The sequence below is a fragment of the Lampetra fluviatilis genome, chromosome 14 (genome assembly GCF_964198595.1).
Source record: "Lampetra fluviatilis chromosome 14, kcLamFluv1.1, whole genome shotgun sequence".
In the NCBI taxonomy this organism is placed as follows: Eukaryota; Metazoa; Chordata; class Hyperoartia; order Petromyzontiformes; family Petromyzontidae; genus Lampetra; species Lampetra fluviatilis.
The window spans coordinates 5,601,957-5,620,930 of record NC_136288.1 but is presented as its reverse complement, the minus strand read 5'-3'; the positions used below and the strand labels follow the sequence as shown (position 1 = coordinate 5,620,930).

At 42.9% G+C, this 18,974-nt stretch overlaps 1 protein-coding gene across 1 annotated transcript in view; it reads left to right on the top strand.

Moving 5' to 3' along the window:
- LOC144935775 (collagen alpha-1(XXII) chain-like) overlaps positions 1–621 on the top strand; it is a 35,611-nt gene extending 34,990 nt beyond the window's left edge. Inside the window, exon 10 of the mRNA XM_078862515.1 lies at positions 598–621. Within this exon, the coding sequence (XP_078718641.1) occupies positions 598–621 (24 nt within the window). The remainder of the gene's footprint in view (positions 1–597) is intronic.
- The last annotated feature ends 18,353 nt before the right edge of the window (positions 622–18,974 follow it).

The window sequence follows — 18,974 nt, the reverse complement described above, 5'->3', positions numbered from 1 at the left end:
GGTGAGAATGTGTCTTCGCACAGGGCAACCACTGTTAACTTTCCACAAAGTGGCACTCACTGTATGGACCAGGGCTTAATTTATTACTCGATGTTTTCTGGAACACTGGCAAGCTGGCTTGGAGTAGGGATTATAAGCTTAAGGCCCTACCACTATTTGCACGAGGTATACCCAACCATAATACTGTAATCTTGTATTATAGTGCCGTATGTTCCTGTAATCCTATGACCAGATTTATACAATTGAATGCAGCATCATGAGGACAATGTAAAGGCGAGATAGATGTGCCGTGTCAAAATAACTCCCAGTACAGCTCTGGTAGAAATTAAGCACCGGTATCGACCGTGGAGGAATGATGGGCTGAGTGGGCCCTCCCTGGGATTTAAACTCACAACTGTCCATTTGCGAGTCAAATACTCTCCCTCCAGTGCCACATTTGCCACATAAACTGAACTAAAATAAATTGGCTACTTTATCATAACTTCCAAGCGTAGAATTAAATAAGTATTAATTAAATGATGGATGGAGGCTGGTGTCTATAAAATAACCAACATTGCCTGGAACAATGATCTGATCTGATGCTTTTTTTATTGGCAGCGCTGGCATGGGTTTGGGCAGTAATGCATTTCAAATGAGTTGGCTCATCTCTTTTGTGCATCTCAGAAGAACATTTTAAATAAAAGTGGAATACAATATTGACCACAAGATTTGTGGCCTTAGACCACCAGGAATCATTGATGGAATATTAATATAATCGTGTTGCTAGCTGACCTAACTTTAATGCGGTCTGTAGGTGTAATACTGCCAAGTACGCATACAAAGACAAATATCCCACATATAGCCTTAACATACGGTTACATGTACACACCCACACACACAGCAAATACTAATTAACTAATCATGCCGCTTCAGCAAAGTATATCAATGCAGTACACATGTTGTGATGTACGTTATCCAGGGGTCAATATTGACCTTGACCTATTTGGTTTAAAGAATGATTATCATATCCTTTCAGAAAATACAATATTAGTATTATTTGCACATTACATACATACATACGTACCCACATACAGCCATGATTACACATTGGGTATGGAAGACCTCTACTGATCAAGGAGGGTTTCCTGTTACATAAACATATGAGGCAATTATTTCCACATGTTTGATCAGCGAATGTATGAACGTGTGAACGCCAGTGATAGCGGTTATAATTTGTATAAAGCAGAAGCAGGGTATTTCTCCGTGCCTACTTTACACAGCAATGACATTAATGCTTCCTCCCCGTCTCTATTCTGCAAGTGTTACTCCGCACAGCAAGATTCGAACTCTGCTTACCTAATGGATCAAGCCGAGGGAGGCTCCAAGTTTGACCTGCAACGGAAGGACGCTAATTGTAGCTGTCCGCAAGGACATCACAGCTACCGGGTGAGTCATTGACTTGTCACCTGTCTTCCTCAAGCAATGCACATGCTACATTTCTGGTCTTCAAGAATAACGGCCTCCCATTCTATTGCCAGCTGCCCATTTATGGAACAATGTGGAGGTTAAGTTGCTGCACGAGACGCTTCCACCTGTTTATTGGTTGTGACCTAAAGCAACTCAAGAAAAGACCGCCACATAAAATAGCGCTGCTGTCCACTTATTTGCTTGTTTCTTATCCACACGAGGCATTGCTAATTTATTTCACTTTTCCTCAAATGACATCCAGGATCAATTGTGCCTATGACTCGCAAGTTATGATCAATTTGTTTTATTGCAACCACTGTTTATCGAATAAGCCACCATCAAATGCATATTACCTTTATCACCAACAATTGACAGGAATTTTGCAATAATGTTTCTGTGACCAAAAATGTACCTAGATTTTAGTTTTCATTCAAATTTGTGTGCGTTGGGATGCGGTTAGTGAGATGATAATCAGCAAAGGTTAGGCATAATGACATCTGCAAGAGAGCCATCCTCAGCTCAGTGACATACCAACTTTGTAAAGGACAACTGGATGAGATTTGCAGTTCTCATTGACAGAAGGCCATTCAGCAACGTTATTTGATTAAATATAGATGTTTTCCCCATTGCATTACCCATGGTGAACGAATCATACGAGTAAGCTACACAGCCAACAATGCAGTCGGTTTTGACATGCGGCCCCAAAAAGTGCCATTTGGCCCTGTGGGATATTGTTGTCAATAAAATTTCAATACTTGACTTAAAATATGGAAAGGACTTACACGTAATGAGCGACTTCCAATTTGTGTACACATTTTTTTTTTTTACCAGGCATCAGTAATAACTTGGCATACGCTATCCCGTCACTGTGTATTCAACCCCTCTTATACATCTTAGTTACCAAGGCTTGGACCGAGAATGATAGAGGTGTTGACCATTTACCTGATGTGTGTTTTAACCCATTGATTAAGCCCCCTCTTCAGACCGAACATGCTGTAGGATAGGAATGACTACACAGCAAAGCCATTTGGGGCCGTCCATAAATGACGTCACACACCTAGGGGGGGGGGGGGGGGTCAGACATTTGTGACGATGTGTGACGAAGGGGGGGGGGGGGGGGTTGAGAAATTTGACGTCACATCAAAATGCGCAACTTTAAATAAATATAGATAACACGTTCTACTTAATTAAATACACTTTTTAATCAATGTTTTCTCCTACAACATCAGTGCCACATTAAATACGCACTACAATGACAATAGTTTAAAGCGATTTGAAGCATGTTTTATGTTTTTTTTTTTGGGGGGGACAGACCTTTGTGACGTCATATTTGAGGGGGGTCTGACTTTTTGTGACGTCGTGTGACGAAAGGGGGGGGTCAAAAATCGTCCAAAATCGTGTGACGTCATTTATGGACGGCCCCTTTCCCTGTAATGGCTTTTGTGTGGGTGACCTTTTTCGCAACATTGCAGCGAGGTGTAGAGCACCAACATTCGGTGTTAAAATATCACGTGAGAATTTATAGAAGACTCGTTTCTTGAGCTGAGTGCTAAAGTGATTTTCCTGCTTGGAAGAGTTTGTAATGCTATGCCCGGTTTAAGCTATAAATGTTGGACGGTTCTTGGCTATCACCATATACAAGTCTATTGGCTTTGCAGTTTTAACGTGTCTGACGTTCGATTTACTTGGGCAGTTGCCAAAGAGGTCTTCGATTGGATTCCATGGCTTCCCAAGGGTGGATCATACCTGTTTTAGGGCAGGAGTGTTGGTTGGCTAAGGCTGCCCCGAGCAGTTTGGCAGCTGGTATTCCTCGGACTCGCTAGTGTATGTGCACACGTACATGCATATACAAAGATCCCCTGTCTCGCCTTTGACAGACTGTTAAGCCAAGTCCAATTAGGGAGCACCGATTAACCCGTTACGAGACGTCTGCAAGTTGAAGGTTGGGTCCCGTTCACTGCCGAATCTCGGAAAGCAGCTCAGCGTTAATTTCATTCAGAGAGGCATAGCGCCATTGTTTTAAAATACATTGTAATCACCACGGAGAACTGTAGCAACTCGACCGCACTCTATGATACCTGGCGCCAAACTGTACCACACATTTAAGGCTGAATCTGAGTTCGCTGATGTTGGCCATGTGGAGGAATCAATGTGCTAACCAAGGCACTTTTTAACACAAGACAACAATCCCAGTATAGCCTTTAAAAGACTGTTGGGCCAAGCGCTGTCATTTGTGAAGGGCCACACATGCACGAAAGCGGGTGGGTGGCCAGAACCACGTCCAGTGCTGATGTTTACTACAAAGTGTGCCAGGTACCCATTTTAATACTCGGTTGACCTAGGGGAGGCCCAGGACCGGTCCAGATATAATCGTCACCAGTGTTGGTCATGAGTGGGAATCGAACACGGGTCGCATGGATCATAGCGCAGAGTGCTAACTACTGCACTACTGCTCCAAAAATTAAAAAAAGATCCCCCGTATAACCTTAACAGACTGTTTTGGCAAGTGTTGGTAGCGATCAACTATGAAGGCCGGCACAGCACACGGAGGGGATGGGTGGCCAGCACCACGCCAGACCACCTACGTCTCCCTAGTAGCGATGTTTGCCCATCACACCAGGAACTCATTTGAGACTGAGTCGGCTTCGGGCAGGCCCAGATATAATCGTCACTGGGTGTTGGCCGTGAGCGGGAATCGAACTCGGGTCGCTGGGTTCGTAGCGCAGCGCGCTAACCGCTACACCACCGCTCCCCCCACACACACGCGCCTGACGCCAGCATCCCAATCAAAATCAATACAAAGTGGAAGAACATTACTCTTTTTTATGTCCACATATACAAATGTAATGTTGCTATTTAACACAAGCTGCAGATAGGGAAAATCCAAAAAAATATCAAAGGAATAATGAAACCGTAAGCTCACTCAGTGTCAAAAATGTTCAGGTCTTTGCTCCCACCGACGCCAGCATGCATTATTTTAAAATCATCCAATGACTGAAAAGCAGAGATCCTCAATGCGGCTGAACGATTGATTGCCTGCCACTCCCAGGCAATGCCGTCACGGTGTGCCCCATTAGCCTGAGCACCAAAGCTTCCATCTTCCCCCTCAACGCAGGCCCGCATCTTCTCCCCCACTACCCACATCCACTCACCCAAACACCCACATCCACTCGCCCACTCCTTCTCTCCTCCTTCACCCGTCATCCCCAGCCCACTCGAAGCCGCATTTACGCCCGCACAAACACACGCGCGCACACGCGTGCACGCGCAACGTTTCCGAACATGTGCACGGAAAACTCCGGGCAGGCGAAATTAGCCAACCTGGAATCCCGTTGGCCACACCGATCATAAAGCGGCAATTTCACGTTATTGGCCCGGTTGCTTGGCGATGGTCGTTACCAGCACATTACTGATGGCAGTAACGGTCGTTGCCAGGCAATACCGGATTACCACTTCGCTCTGGTCTGAACGATGGAGATCCCGTTGTCTTGAGAATTTATGATCTTCCACGTGACATAAATGTCGCTACACTTGCAAGTGGGACTGCTTGACTGCATGCCAATCAATACGTCAAGTCCCTTATCTAGAGGATTGTATCGCTTCACAACGCGGTAGAGTCCATTCATGGGCGTTGTGCCGTACCGCTAAAGGTAAACGCTATGAACGAAAAGCACAAACATCGTGAAAGATGCATTTGTAATATCAACTCTAACGTGTGCTACACTCCTGCAGCAATGTGTTAGGTAGCTGTTTTATAATTCTCCATCACACACGTTCACCACACTGCGTCTCAATTGATCACCTGTGCGGTTTAAACCGCAAACTGATCATGTGCAGGCATCGCTCGGTGTTACACACAGCCTGCGGGGAACAATGCCTGATTAGTGGCAGTAATAAAAGACATAACAGGGCCCACTTGGCCCTAGAGGGACTCGGGGAGAACTGGTAACGTGTGTGCGTGTGCGCGTGCGTGCTGAGTCATCAGTTACAAGTCATGCGCTTTCCATTCTCCCTCTCACCGTTGTAACCTGCCTTTGTCTTGTAACATGCATAGCCGATGCTGCGAAAAGCCGTGAGACGTGGTATGCATACACGCGACCATTGCCGTGGAATACTTTTTTGTAATCGAAGAGCTTACACGCACAGCATTTGAACAAATCGGTGTTGGCTGATTCTAAGAAAAGCATTAGGTGGTGTTCTTCTTCAGAGCCAGTGGGTCGAAACTACACATTCCTATGGTTGTGACCAGTCTCTCCATAGAACATTTGTTGACTTCCCAATAATGCATCGCTAGCCTGACGCTATTAATCAGGTGACAGCAGAATGATGACGGCTTGTCAGAATTTCAGAATATGTATTTATACTGGACGAATCCGATGAGCTGTAAAGCTCTTTTTCACGATGTCCAGTAGGGGCGGGCAAGAACGTTACAACAAACAATAAAAAACATGACAGGAGTGTAAAGGACAAGAAAGGTAAATAGATCATCCAAAAACATGCATGTGCAACTAAACCATCCACATGCTACGAGGCAAAGCGCAGTGAGGTATTAGCTTGTTTTGTTTCAGAAGCGACCTCCTGAATTGGTTTGAAGTCGTTTTGCCGACTTCCGGCACTGGCTGGATATTGCCCAAAAGCGATTGGTTCCAAATGCACGTGAAGGTTTTTTTGTTTGTTAAACCCATATTCGCTGGGCAGAGTGGGCAGAGCCGCCCCCCCCCCACCCCATTACGCACAAAAGATCCCACCGGCCAGGCAATAGCTGGGGGGGAGGGTGCCGATGGGAATTGGGGTCGTGTGCGCGCCGACGCCAGCACGCTCACCCTGCTGTCAGACTGCCGTGACGGATCAGGCTTCACCCGTCTCGCACACGAGCACGACAAAGATCACCCCCACCCCCCTCCACGTACAGCCCAAACAGACTGTTGGGGGCAAGTGCTGTTAGCGAGCACCTAATGAAGGCCAGCACGGCACACGAAAGGTGTTTGGTGGCCAGCACCACGCCCGGCCCCCTTTGTCTCCCGCAGCGGTGATGTTTACTACTCATTTGAGGCTGAATCGACCTAGGGGAGGGCCACTGATGGTTCAGATAACCATAACTGGTGTTGGCCATGAGCGGGGGTTCGTAGCGCAGCGTAGCGCTGAGCGCTCCCACACAAAGACGGAGAGCACCCGTATAGGTTGAACAGACTGTTGTGGCAAGTGCCGTGAGCGAGCACTGATGAAGAACTGGCACGGCACACGAGAGGGGTGGGTGGCCAACACCACGCCCAGCCACACACAAACACTCGCGCTAATGCGTGTGAGTAGTTTGCTTTGCTCTCCACTAAGGTGCACAACGATGGGTTAGCGTGAATTAAAATCAATGTTGGTGATGATAGTGATTGCGTTGGTGATGATGACAGTAATTGTGGGGAATTTGAATGTTTAACTCTAGATTTGAAGCTTTCGTGACTGCAAGGAATCATATTCTTAGGTTTTTTCGGTACGTGACTTTACCGAAAAAACCTAAGAAAATTGAATGTTTAATTTGAACGTACATTTTTTCGCACCGTACGTCGCCTAACGTGCTCATCGCAGGTGATGATATCATTATAATAATCAAGACGCTGCTGTAACTAATGATTATCTGCCAAATGCCTGGTCGTCCAATCTACTTCAAATCATATCCCATGATGATCCACCAACCATTGCCTTCAAAGCGCTGGATAGCAAATGTGCAACAATGATGTGTACACGTTGCACTTGAAACCACGTAAGGCTGAGTGAGTCGCCCCTTGGGAGGCTCAAAACAGGTGCCATTGGCATTTTCCCTGGCCGGGAATTGAACTCAGGGGGGGAGGGCGTCCATAAATGACGACACGCACCTAGGGGTCATTGACGCATGTGATTATCCATTGTCATTTAATGGTACTATATATTGTGTATGCGTGTTTAAAATTGTAATCATTGGGGTATATATGATTTTTATTTTTTTAAAAATACTGTGTATAGTGGTAAAACGACTACGCAGAGATTAAATAGCAAAAGTAACAATGCATTTGACGGTAACAGAAACTATTTTCCACAAATTGGATTATAGAATACCAAGGCATTTACATATATGGATCAAATATTCACAATTATAAATCTGCTGATAACATAGTCATTAAGACAACAAATTTAAATTAACTCCGGGATTTGTTTGAAGAAGCTACTAAAGGAGGCTGAAACGCTGGGCTCAAGATAAATACAAGCAAAACAAATGTTGTGTACACTAAGTTTGCTAAACTAAATAAGATATTTTTTTGAGAGACACAGGATGAAAATACTATGCAGTATATATATAGATTTGCTGGGCATAAGCCCAAATACCTAAATTGTCAATCAGCCAGCAACGAACAGCTCTGTCAAAGTTGTAGCAGGTAAGAGTTCATATGTTTTATTATTTGAGCAAGGTTATATGATTGCTTGGGACAGGAGGCGACGATAGAGTTTGTATTTACAAGTCAAATTGCTAAAGTCGGGTTGTGATCAAAGTGATGAAATATCGAGGTGAGCAAGTACAAACGACATCGAGTGCTTTTGGAAAATCAAAAGCACCAAAGCAATGTGCCTCACAAAGAATGTGTTTAATTAGTGCATTTTATCTGTGATGACATTGATCGCAAAGATGGTCACTCACAAAGAAAATAGAACACAACTTTTAAAAAGTATACAAAGATGCGTGGGGAGTCACAAATACATTGACCAAAGAATAAATACAAATTAGGGAAATCATGTTGACTGTTATAGAAAGTAAAACTATAAACTTAAAGCAATAATAATATTTCACCAGGTAAAGCACACAGCGATATAGCTTTTTTCATAAGTGACCTGGTCACAAGTGATAGCTCAACGAAGTGGCTTACCATGTGGACATTTATAGCAGCGAAATACTCTAAACGCATGTTTCTAAATAGGGAGGGGAAAACGGAAGGACCCAGAGAAAAATCCACGCGACCACGGGGAGAACATGCAAACTCCAAATATGCAGGCGTCAGGGTTGGGATCAAACCCACGACTTCCATTATGCCAGGCGAGGTAGTTAACATCTTGCCACTTGGGCACCCGAAAGAAAGTGTGCTTGGTTTGGGACACGTTATGAGAAGGAATGATGGCCCCAATGGCTGGGACTGATGATAGAGTGGCAGCTGAAGGAGGAAACTCACCTGGGAGGATAACCGCCACAGGGATGGAGCAATAACATGAGCTCATGTCCAGGACCTAAATGGACTGTTGCTTAGCGAGGTCTCTTCCAGCAGTGAATTGATCATGGCTAATGATGACGATTAATTTAATTGTACACGATGAAGCCTTGTAGAGATAACCTAAGGCATCTACACGAAACAATCAGGAGAAGTAAATGTTAGCGATATGTGTAAGTTCCAACCATATATTGTAATAGGTCATTGATGAACCAAATGTATATTGCATTTAACATGCACTTTTCTTGCATCACTAGTCACTTAATCTATTTTAGCTGTAATATAAAGCATGTCTTTTAAATTATAAAATATTTATAGTATTTTCGTAGAGCGTAGCATTTGGAATGTTAAGCAGAAACACACTTTTTTCTCATTTAAAGTTGATATATTCACGCAATTAAAAGGGTATTATCTCAAACACACAATCGTGGCATCCTTGTTAAAGAATGTGAACATATATTTATCAACGAAAAGATAAATCCATTACTCAATACATAATACACGCAGAATTGTATTAGACAGCCTATTTATAGGGGACAACAGGGACTTGAATTTAGCATTCACCTCCAAACTTAATTGTTGGTTAGGTTTTGCGGGTTTGATTAGGTCACAAATGCAGAAACACATGATCAGTATCTCTGCATCACGGTGTCTCGCTTAAAATGCCTGCTTTGCCCTCTATCTGAAATTGCCACCGTGAAGGGCAACCAGGAGTTGAAAGACAAAAGATACCATCTGATTCCCTTCTGTTGATCTTGTGTGAAGGCTTAAGTGATTTGTTATGAAGTGTCGTGTGGAATGTTTTTGGTATATTTTTCACACATTATTGTCGATGCTGATTTGAAACTATCAGAATAATCAGAGCTTATTTTCAGCATCGTGTTTTGTTCGTTTTATTATCTGTTTTAAAAAAAAAAGTTATTTCATTATAATTTATTAAACCAGCAGATAGCACACTGAGATATTATATCTTTGCAAGTCAGACCTAAGTGGATATGGCTATGCTATGGTATGTAAAAGTGTGTTTCTGTACTCATGAAAGCTTTGTGCAGGGCTCATCTCAATGTTAATTCCTGAGATAGTAGTGTACATTCCACATTCCTGTGATGGGGCCCAGAGAAAGTTTATATTTAGGCCACACGTGACCTCAGTGTTGGGTCTTCGAGCCCAGACCTCAGCCTCGAGGTTGGCTCAAGGACATTTTCTCAACTCTCTTTCTTGACCTTGATCTGGCCACAGGTGCTGCACTGCAAGCCTTTTGAGGAATTGGGTCCTATTTCAGACTGGTCATGTGCGATTTCTCAGAATTATAACTTTCAGAAAATATTCAGGTTTCTAAAGCTTTCATAAAATACGTGAGTGTGTCCTTCTTGAAGAAATGTACCTCAAATTAAGGTGAATTTTATACGACTGTTGTATCTTTTTTTTACATGAACTGCAAATTATCGTTCGAAATTATTGTCAATGGCTTAATACAATCCTCAGCCTAGAATATCTGGCCTAGACCTGCCTGGACACTGGGCTTTACCTAAAAGGCTGCAGGCTTCAACCCTGGCCTTGGCTTCGTTAATCAAAGTCTCACAGATATAGGAAGCTTAGTTGATAGGTAATTTTCACACGTACAGCGTGATCCATTAAAACAACACACAGTGGATTGGTCTGAAAATAACCACTAGATCTATCATATCCGCAACATTTAGGACATTTGAAATCAATATAATTCTTCAGGTTCTTGTCTTTTACAATGTGTAAATCGTATATGGTAGTTATAATTGTTTGTGTTTTTTTCTGATTACATAAGAAAAGGCCAGTTTTCAGAAACAGTGTGCATATGCATTTCCAGTAACCATATGGCTCAGAGTCAGCCAAGTGTACATTTTCCACTACTGTATGTGACCCGTGTTAAATAATGGTTATAGAGCTCCGTCTGCTTGACTGGATCTTTTTGTGTGTGTGTCCGTATGTGTTTTGCATGTGTGGGGGGGGGGTGCACAATGAACCTGGTGGCCCGAGTTTGATTCCCGCTCATGACCAACACCAGTGACGAATATCTGAACCGGTCCTGGGCCTCCGCTAAGTCGACTCAGCCTCAAATAAGTACCTGGTGCAATGGGTAAACATGACCACTTAGGAGACAAAGGCAGCCGGAGATGGTGCTGGCCACTCACCCCTTTGTGTGCCGTTCCGGCCTCCATAGGTGCTCGCTAACATCCCTTGCCCCAATTGTCTACGAAGGCTATGAGGGAGATCTTGATTTTTGTTTGCATGTGTGGGCAGTGGTGGCTACAAACCTGGCGATCTGCATTCAATTGCTCCTAATGACTCACATCAGTGACGAATATCTGAACCGGTCATGGGCTTCCAAATAGGTTGACACCACCTTAAATGAGTACCTCGTGTTAACATCAGCACTCAGAGACAAAGGTGGCCAGGCGTAGTGCTGGCCGGGCGTAGTGCTGGCCACCCACCCCCTCGTGTGCTGTATTCACCTTCGTAGGTGCTCGCTAATCGTGCTTTCCCCAACAGTCTGCTCACGACTACACAGGGGATCTTTGTCAATGTGTTCGCATGTGTGTGCATTTAGGGAGTTGTGAAAAAGTAGTGCACTGCACAATCATTTCTTTGACCATGGTTTGATTCTTAGCCGCGTGCAATTCTAGTGATACTTGGCATCTGCACCTCAACATAGGTTGACTCAGCCTAAAAAGAAAACCTGGTGTGGTGTATCAACACAGTAGTTAGTACTACGGAGACGAAGGTGGTCAAGTTTGGTGTTCACAGAACCACTAACTCAATTTTGCATTGTCCTTATTTAGTGAAAAATCATGGATGTGTGTGGCAGTCTAAGGCCATATAATTGCATGTGGTGCAATGGTATTAAGGTTCGACACTGTCCTACGATATAAGGTGTTAAGATATTAAAACACTAAACTGAAACCTTTTGCAATGGCTGGGACTGATGCATCAACCACATATACTTGTGGTGAATATGTAAAAAAAAAACATGCTCTGGCAGTTTTTGCATTGTCTTTCTTTAGAGCTTAGTCTTTCTTTAGAGATTAGTCTTAAACAGTGTTAGACCAGAGGATGCCAAAATGCAAACATGAATTCATATTTAAATTGTGGAAACCAAACAAATTAAACGTGGGACTGGGTTTTGCTTCTATTTCACAATTATTGCGGCTATTGGCTTCAAGTCGATAAAAAAATTAGTTTTTCTTGGCTTGACCATCAACTTAGGCCATATTTTTGTTTGTTCAAGCGTCTGAGTCAGCATGGCATTTTAACACTGCCACCCTATAGAGGCACATCAATATGGTATTAATACTGTATCTGATATTCGCCGCACTTTTGCATGTAGGTTTCATAATGCACAAGGAAAGAACATCCCCGCAGACCCATGTGTGGTCATGGTATGATGCTAATGTAAAGAGACAGTCATTTGGAGACCAGTTGTTGTGTCTGGACTTGACGGATGTCTTGTTCCGCAAGTTCTAGTCCAACGAAACACGGCACAAATCTATGTACAGTTCATGTGATCCACACAAAGGCAGCCTTGTACCCGCAGCGCGTATATATTTACGTAATACGGAGGAAAAGAAACGGACATTTTATTTCATGAAGAATTCATGTTGACCACATGTGGAATCGGCAAGATATGTATTTGCAAATACCCTCAACTTGTAGCAATGTGCTGTCAAACCTAGTTATGGCAATCTTCTATATAAATTTAATATGTATCACTTCCAAGCAGCAGAAAGAACCCATTTCATTATAAAGGGTGTTGAATAGTTTCTGTGCAGATGGCGATGAGACTCCCACAGTTGCTGGTTTTATTTCTGGGACTTGTAATGAATCCAAGCTTTGGATTCTCCCCAAACATATCATGCCCAAAATTTCAATTTCTCCCATACAGCATTGCTTCGAATTTTTTCATTAAAATATAGATTCTGCACAACCCATGTTGAGTATTCCATATAATACGCATCACCATCGTGTGGAAATATATAAATTGTACGTATAAATGTCCACCACTGGCATTCAATTGATCAATTATCGTGCATTTAGTGTTTTTGTTAATGTTCTATTTTTACATTATTCCCAGCACGGAAGACTGCAGCAGGATTCCGCAGATGTCGACTTGGACATTTCCTACGGAGACCGGGTAAATATTCTGTTCATTCCCCACCCTTGGCAGAGTTGAATAAAGAGGCGTGCCAACTGTTGAAGTTAAAACGCAAGCTGTTGTACAAAAAGCATTTTCACTAAGGCCGTTTGGAAAGTCTCCTCATGCATACAGGGTCGCTTATTGAGAAATACTTTGTTGGAATGGACTCGTTCTGCACGTTGTGCATGTGTAGTGGGTATAAATGGAGAGAGAGAGGCTTCTCTGGAGGCAACACGTTTATTATAACAATATGATAACAGTCCCTGACACAAAGGGGTAACGACCCCTTCCACCCGATACTCTAGGGGAGGTATGTCCTCTGGGCTAGCATGCCCTACACACTGGAGGAACAGCTCTAGTGTCAGTCTTCCGGCTAACGGGGTCCCAGCTCTCTCTGCCCCTAGCCAGGCCTTCCTTCTCGAACCTTCGAGAGGGACCTGGAGTGTGACGTCATCCCCCCAGCCCCCTCTTGGGGGTCTGGGGTCTGCACCTCCGGTGAGTCCGTTCACCAGCCTCGCTGGGAGTCACCTGAGCCCAACGGCCCGACTTAATCCGGGCAATCTCGTTCGGCCCTTCTTCTGCCTCCTGTTGACACGGGACCAGTACTACAGGCGTGGTTATCGCGCATCGCGCCCATCAATGCCACTACTACACGTCGCGTGTGTAGAATCCACAGATTTAACGAGAGTGTGAGCTAAATGAATGGGGGAAGCATTGTTCCCCCTGCTGTGGAAGGACACGGCCACAGATCAGTATGTTTAATTTACGCATAACCTAAGGTCATCGAAAAGCTGTAACAATGTGGTTATAAAGTATGCACGCACACGTATAATTAAACAAATTTCAAACCCATAGGCGGAGTTTAACTCCTATATTTGTGGGCGGGGGGGGGTCACTTTGTCCCTCACATGAATCGCGGGTGCATATAATTAAATTGTTTATAATCTTAATTGTAAACTGCTGAAAATAAATTAATACAGGAGTCCACTTTGAGGGGGGGATTGCCCCCCCCCCCCGCAAACTCTGCCCATGTTTAAACCCTATCATCAATGCACTTAATATGTCATTATTGCTGTAAATTAAATGTAATCACCATCAACCATGGTCAATCCACTGCTGGACAAAGGCCTCACCGTTAAGAATGCATATTCAAATATATTCGGTATTATATTTGTGTGACGTTTATTACCACATTTCATTCTAAAAGTGCGTTGACTGTCCCTTGCATATATTGTATTCGTTACACAATATACTACCACCACACGTGTGTGTGCACTATGAAGAACGGTGGCAATAGAAGTTAGCACATCACATTACTATACTATTAACCCCTCATACGATTCCTGTCAATGATGCTCAATAGCAGTGTACATTTTCATCTAAATATAACCTGGGCCTCCTCCAGATCCACCCACCCTAAAGTGAGTACCTGTTTTTGTTTTGTGTGACTATCAGCAACTGAGAGATGAGGGCATCGTACTGGCCTTTACATGTTGTGTGTGTGTGTGTTGTGCTGGTATTGGTAGGTGCTTACTAAAGTGAGTACCTTGATATTATATAACACTTTCAGTGGCTTTTAACTTCATGCTTCTGAGTGTTTTTTTTTATATTAATGAGAATAACATTATTTTTCCTCAACTTTGAACCCAAAACCCATTTGTGGAATCCCAACCACTTTCCAATTTAGAAGGCAGACTAAACTTTACCTCAGCACAGTTGGCTACATTTGTAGTTTGACATTTTAAGATACTTAATTAGTTCCCACACATTTTCTTTCGTCTCTTTTTGCTGCCAACTTATCTTTGAAAAGAGCATTCTTCATCTATCTTTACTTCTTTGAAGTCATAAAGGTCTTTCTTGGAAAAAAGAGCAATTTTAATGTCAAGGTCATTATGCTGTACGGAATTGCAAAGGATGCTATCTTGCCACTTAGCCAGGTGGAGGCCATCGCCTACACAATGATAACCACACTGTGGCGCTCGCAGATGTAAAAGCATGGGCTTCTTTGAAATGGCACAGCCTGCAAAGAGCCAAAACCAGACTCGGAACACCATTTCTGGTCCACATAATGTGCTTTCCCCCAGTACATTCTCTGAGGTTTAGGGTTTAATCTAAACCAGGCAAATCTGAAATCCAGCTAATGCGTGTGTCAAGTCAGTGTCCCCCATGCTCAAGCGAGTCTTGGGGCTGCACTAGCCCTAAGCTAGTAACGAGTCAACATTCTCATGTCATAGGCTAGCCGCTCCACTGTTTACAATGAACACTTGTGCAGATTCTTCAAAGTGGTACGCATTTTCATTTCACTGTGGTGGGATGATAATCCCCGACCAGGACAATACATCTGAATCGTGTTGTGACTTGAGCACTCAGCCAACAATGCATCACTTGTATATATAAAATATAAAGGTGCAGCCCTGCAATCAATTGGTCACGCCACTGCTGGCAAAAAGGATTTCACTAGAAAGAGCTGTACAGAGCTCCTCTAAAGGGCATTTGGCATCGTCTTCCCATGCTGGCCAAGAAGAGCTGACAGTATATATGCTCTACCACACCATATGCGACCTCCCAATCAACGAACTGTGGCATACCTTTTAACACTGCTGGGATGAAGAGGTCCGGGGAATGAGGAAGCTGGACCATTGTTTCAACTACCGTGCTGAGAGAACGAACCCTTGACCTCTGGATTACAACTTCAGTGGCCTTACCATTGCACCACGACAGCATCCTGGGGTGTGTCTATTTCACTTAAATACTGATTTATTTGGAGGTGGCTGTTTTGGCTCTGGAATACATGTTGCCGAATGTATTGTATATTTTGACTTGCTGCTGAGTGTTATGATCACATGCCAGTCGATTCTTGTTGTATAGCACGATTGCCAATGGCATGTGATGGTGTATTGAGAATAGTGGTCATTAATTTTCGTCATAAAATGCATTCATTGTTTTTTTTATAAAGCGATATATTCATGAATGAAAATCAAAGTTTACGTATGAATATTAGAAAGCAGAGCCATTGCTATTTTTTATTCAATGCATATGAAGTAATATTAATGCAAAAAAAAATACTTTACGCCGTTATGGCACCCAGCGCTTTATGAAGATGACATGCCACGCATCGCAGATAAACATGTGGGAAATGTGCTGGGTTTAATTGGCTGTGGCATGCACTGCTGGGCCTCTGGAGAAGAGAAAGGCAATAAAATGCTTGATTGGGGGGTGTCTCACAGTGCAAGCAGGTTTCAAAAGAGGCCGTTTCTTTCGGTGCAAATGTCAGTGCAAGCTGTTGCTCCTGCTCCCAATTTGTTAAATAAGGCCATAATGTCCTATTTTTTAGCACAACATGTGCTTACGCATTGTTGTAAATTGCTGATGCAACTCACGGAGATGCTTTATTTTGGTTCCAAGAGACTAATTAACACACTTTCCAGTGTGAATTCCCATCGCATGCAGTGCTACGAAGTTGGTGGCCATAACGCAGCACGCATGCGGCTGCAATCCCAGGATAGCTTGTTGATATCTGTCCGCTTGCAATCCTCCTGAAGAGACTGATGATTATATTTGTATAAAAGATGGGTAGGTAGATCCGTGCAAAAATGGCTGTTTTTGGAGATAAAATCACTGTAAAAAAATCCATAACCTTTCAAACGTGTGGATTTTTAAATGCTGCCAAAACTTTGGCTGTGCTTTCCCAATTTACAACGAAAGAGGGCACTTTTTGTATATATGTGTGTGTGCTTAAGTGCATGAATGTTCTTGTGTCATTTTGTACATGCCGTGTACAAAATCAGATAGAATTTGAAAGTGAAAAAAGATATTGCCGTAGGGCACATGTTCCTTAACTTGTATCTGTATGGTTATCACGCATAGCATGCAATATTTATTCTCCTTATATATTATGCACTGGCAGGCTCAGAAATAGGATTTAGTAAGCTTATCCAACCTTTTATGTGCCTCAGCCTACCCATTTTATGAAGTGGTTATGCCGGCTATTTATATTAAAATTTTAATAACTTCAGGGAGTTATTTATTTCACGTAGAATAATATAACATGCATCTACCTGGAGAGCATAACTGCTGGGAGTTAATCACCATAGTCCCAAATAAATGATCTAATATGCATTTACATGGGAATGTTTTTTTTTACTCCACACATAATGTATGAAGTAAGAGTCAAGAGTTTTCACAGCTGAATACCAAGTGTTTCATTTTCATTATAGGCACCTCCAGGCGTTATGTTCTTTCTCAATTATGGTATTACTCAATCACTGAAAGACAAAGATGGTCAATAATCTGAATGTTAAGTCTCAGAATTTTTTTCAGGGGCCCAGTCTAAAACCTTAGCAGACTGAGCTTGCAATTCCAGAGGTCACGAGGTCAATCTCCCGGCATGGCTTTTGAAATAAAGGGGCAAGTTTCTTAAATCCCCCTGCCTCTGTCCAACCAGCAGTATAAAGTCGGTCAGTGGGTCGTGTGGTGGAGTAAAGTGTGGGTAGGATGTGGGTACTGTCACCTCTTGCAAGACATCTGGGCCATCTTCCCAGCAGTGGTGTGAGCAAATAATTGCACGGCTGCATCTTTACTTGTTACGAATATATAATGCATTTGGGTTAATAGTTTTAAGCATCTACAGTTTGCATGTTCTATCTCTTTAGCACACTCACGCTTGCAGGGGTTCCTTAGTTTACTACATTTGCGATGAGTAAAGCATTATGCACCGCTGCTAAAATGTCACAACAAATCACACCTCTCGGGCAGTTATCTGGCTTTAAAATTACATGCATTTTAGTGGATCGTACTGCAATGGCTTTGTAGTGAAATTGTATTCCAATAATTTACTTTGTATTCCAATAATTAACAACTTTAATCAATTGCAAGTTAACAATAAGGCAAACGTGCTTTGATTACAAATCATTTCAGCACCGCGGTGGCAAGATGTTAACTACCTCGCCTGGTATTGAGCAGGTCGTAGGTTCAACCCTGACCCTTACGCCTGTATATTTGGAGTTTGTATGTTCTCTCTCCCCGTGGCCGCGTGGATTTTTCTCCCGGTGCTCCCGTGTTTTCCCTCCACGTTTAGAGTATTTGGCTTGTGATAAATTTCCACATTCTAAGCCGCGTCGTTGAGCTGTGATTTGTGGCCAGGTCGCTTCTGAAAAAGATGTATGTAGCTCAGTGGGCCATACCTGGTAAAATAAAAAGTTAGTTTTAGTTTATTTCTGCTGTGACAACCGTAGTGCAAATAAGTGATGCAAACACAGGTCAATCCATTTATAGATACCCCACTGATTTCGAATTGCCCTCTTACTTTCTGCTCCACAGAATATCTTACAGAGATGGCTGTGTTAAAATATGTAATAGATACATTGAGATCGGTGAAATGTTGGTGTCTACATAATTAAAACCGACCATTTTATTGGGGTATCCAGAAATGTTTAAAAAGGAACATCATTCGCAACTTATAAACACGATACTTTATAACATAATTAACCTCCACTTTCAACATCCAACTGTATACATCTTTTGTTTAGCTGCACCTGTAGATAATGTATGGAATATCATGTCATCAACGTCAAAATGTTAGGCTTTAACGAGGTTTTATCTCGGGAAATGGCACCAAAAATAACTTTAAAAAAATTACATTTTGAAATAAATAAAAATTCATTGGTAAAACAAGGGGGAGGAACACACCTGAGAGGCACACTCAGGGCAGAGATGGAGCAATGCCATCAGCTCGTATGTCGGAGCAAGATGCATGTTTCTTCTTCTCGTGATAGATGGTAATGGGTTTGGGAGGCCTTCATTCAGCAGTAGATAGATGAGGAATGATGCTTCTTCTGATGGAGGGCAGTGGCCTAAATATTGATGGTGCTTCAACATTTATGGAATACTTTTTGGGTTAATATAGCAGGCACCCAGAATGCATAAACACAAATGACAGTATAGCAGTAGACTGTGAAACAAAATATTACATTATATTTAGAGTATCCTTATTTTATGTTTGTTTGAAAAAAAAATACCAACGTGTCCTTTGGATGTGGCCATGTGTCGGGCCCTCCCAGCCAGCCAGCCAGCAACACGTTTAATCTCAGATAGAGCCCTGTCCCTCTCCACATTTATCTTGCCTTCTCTCTGCC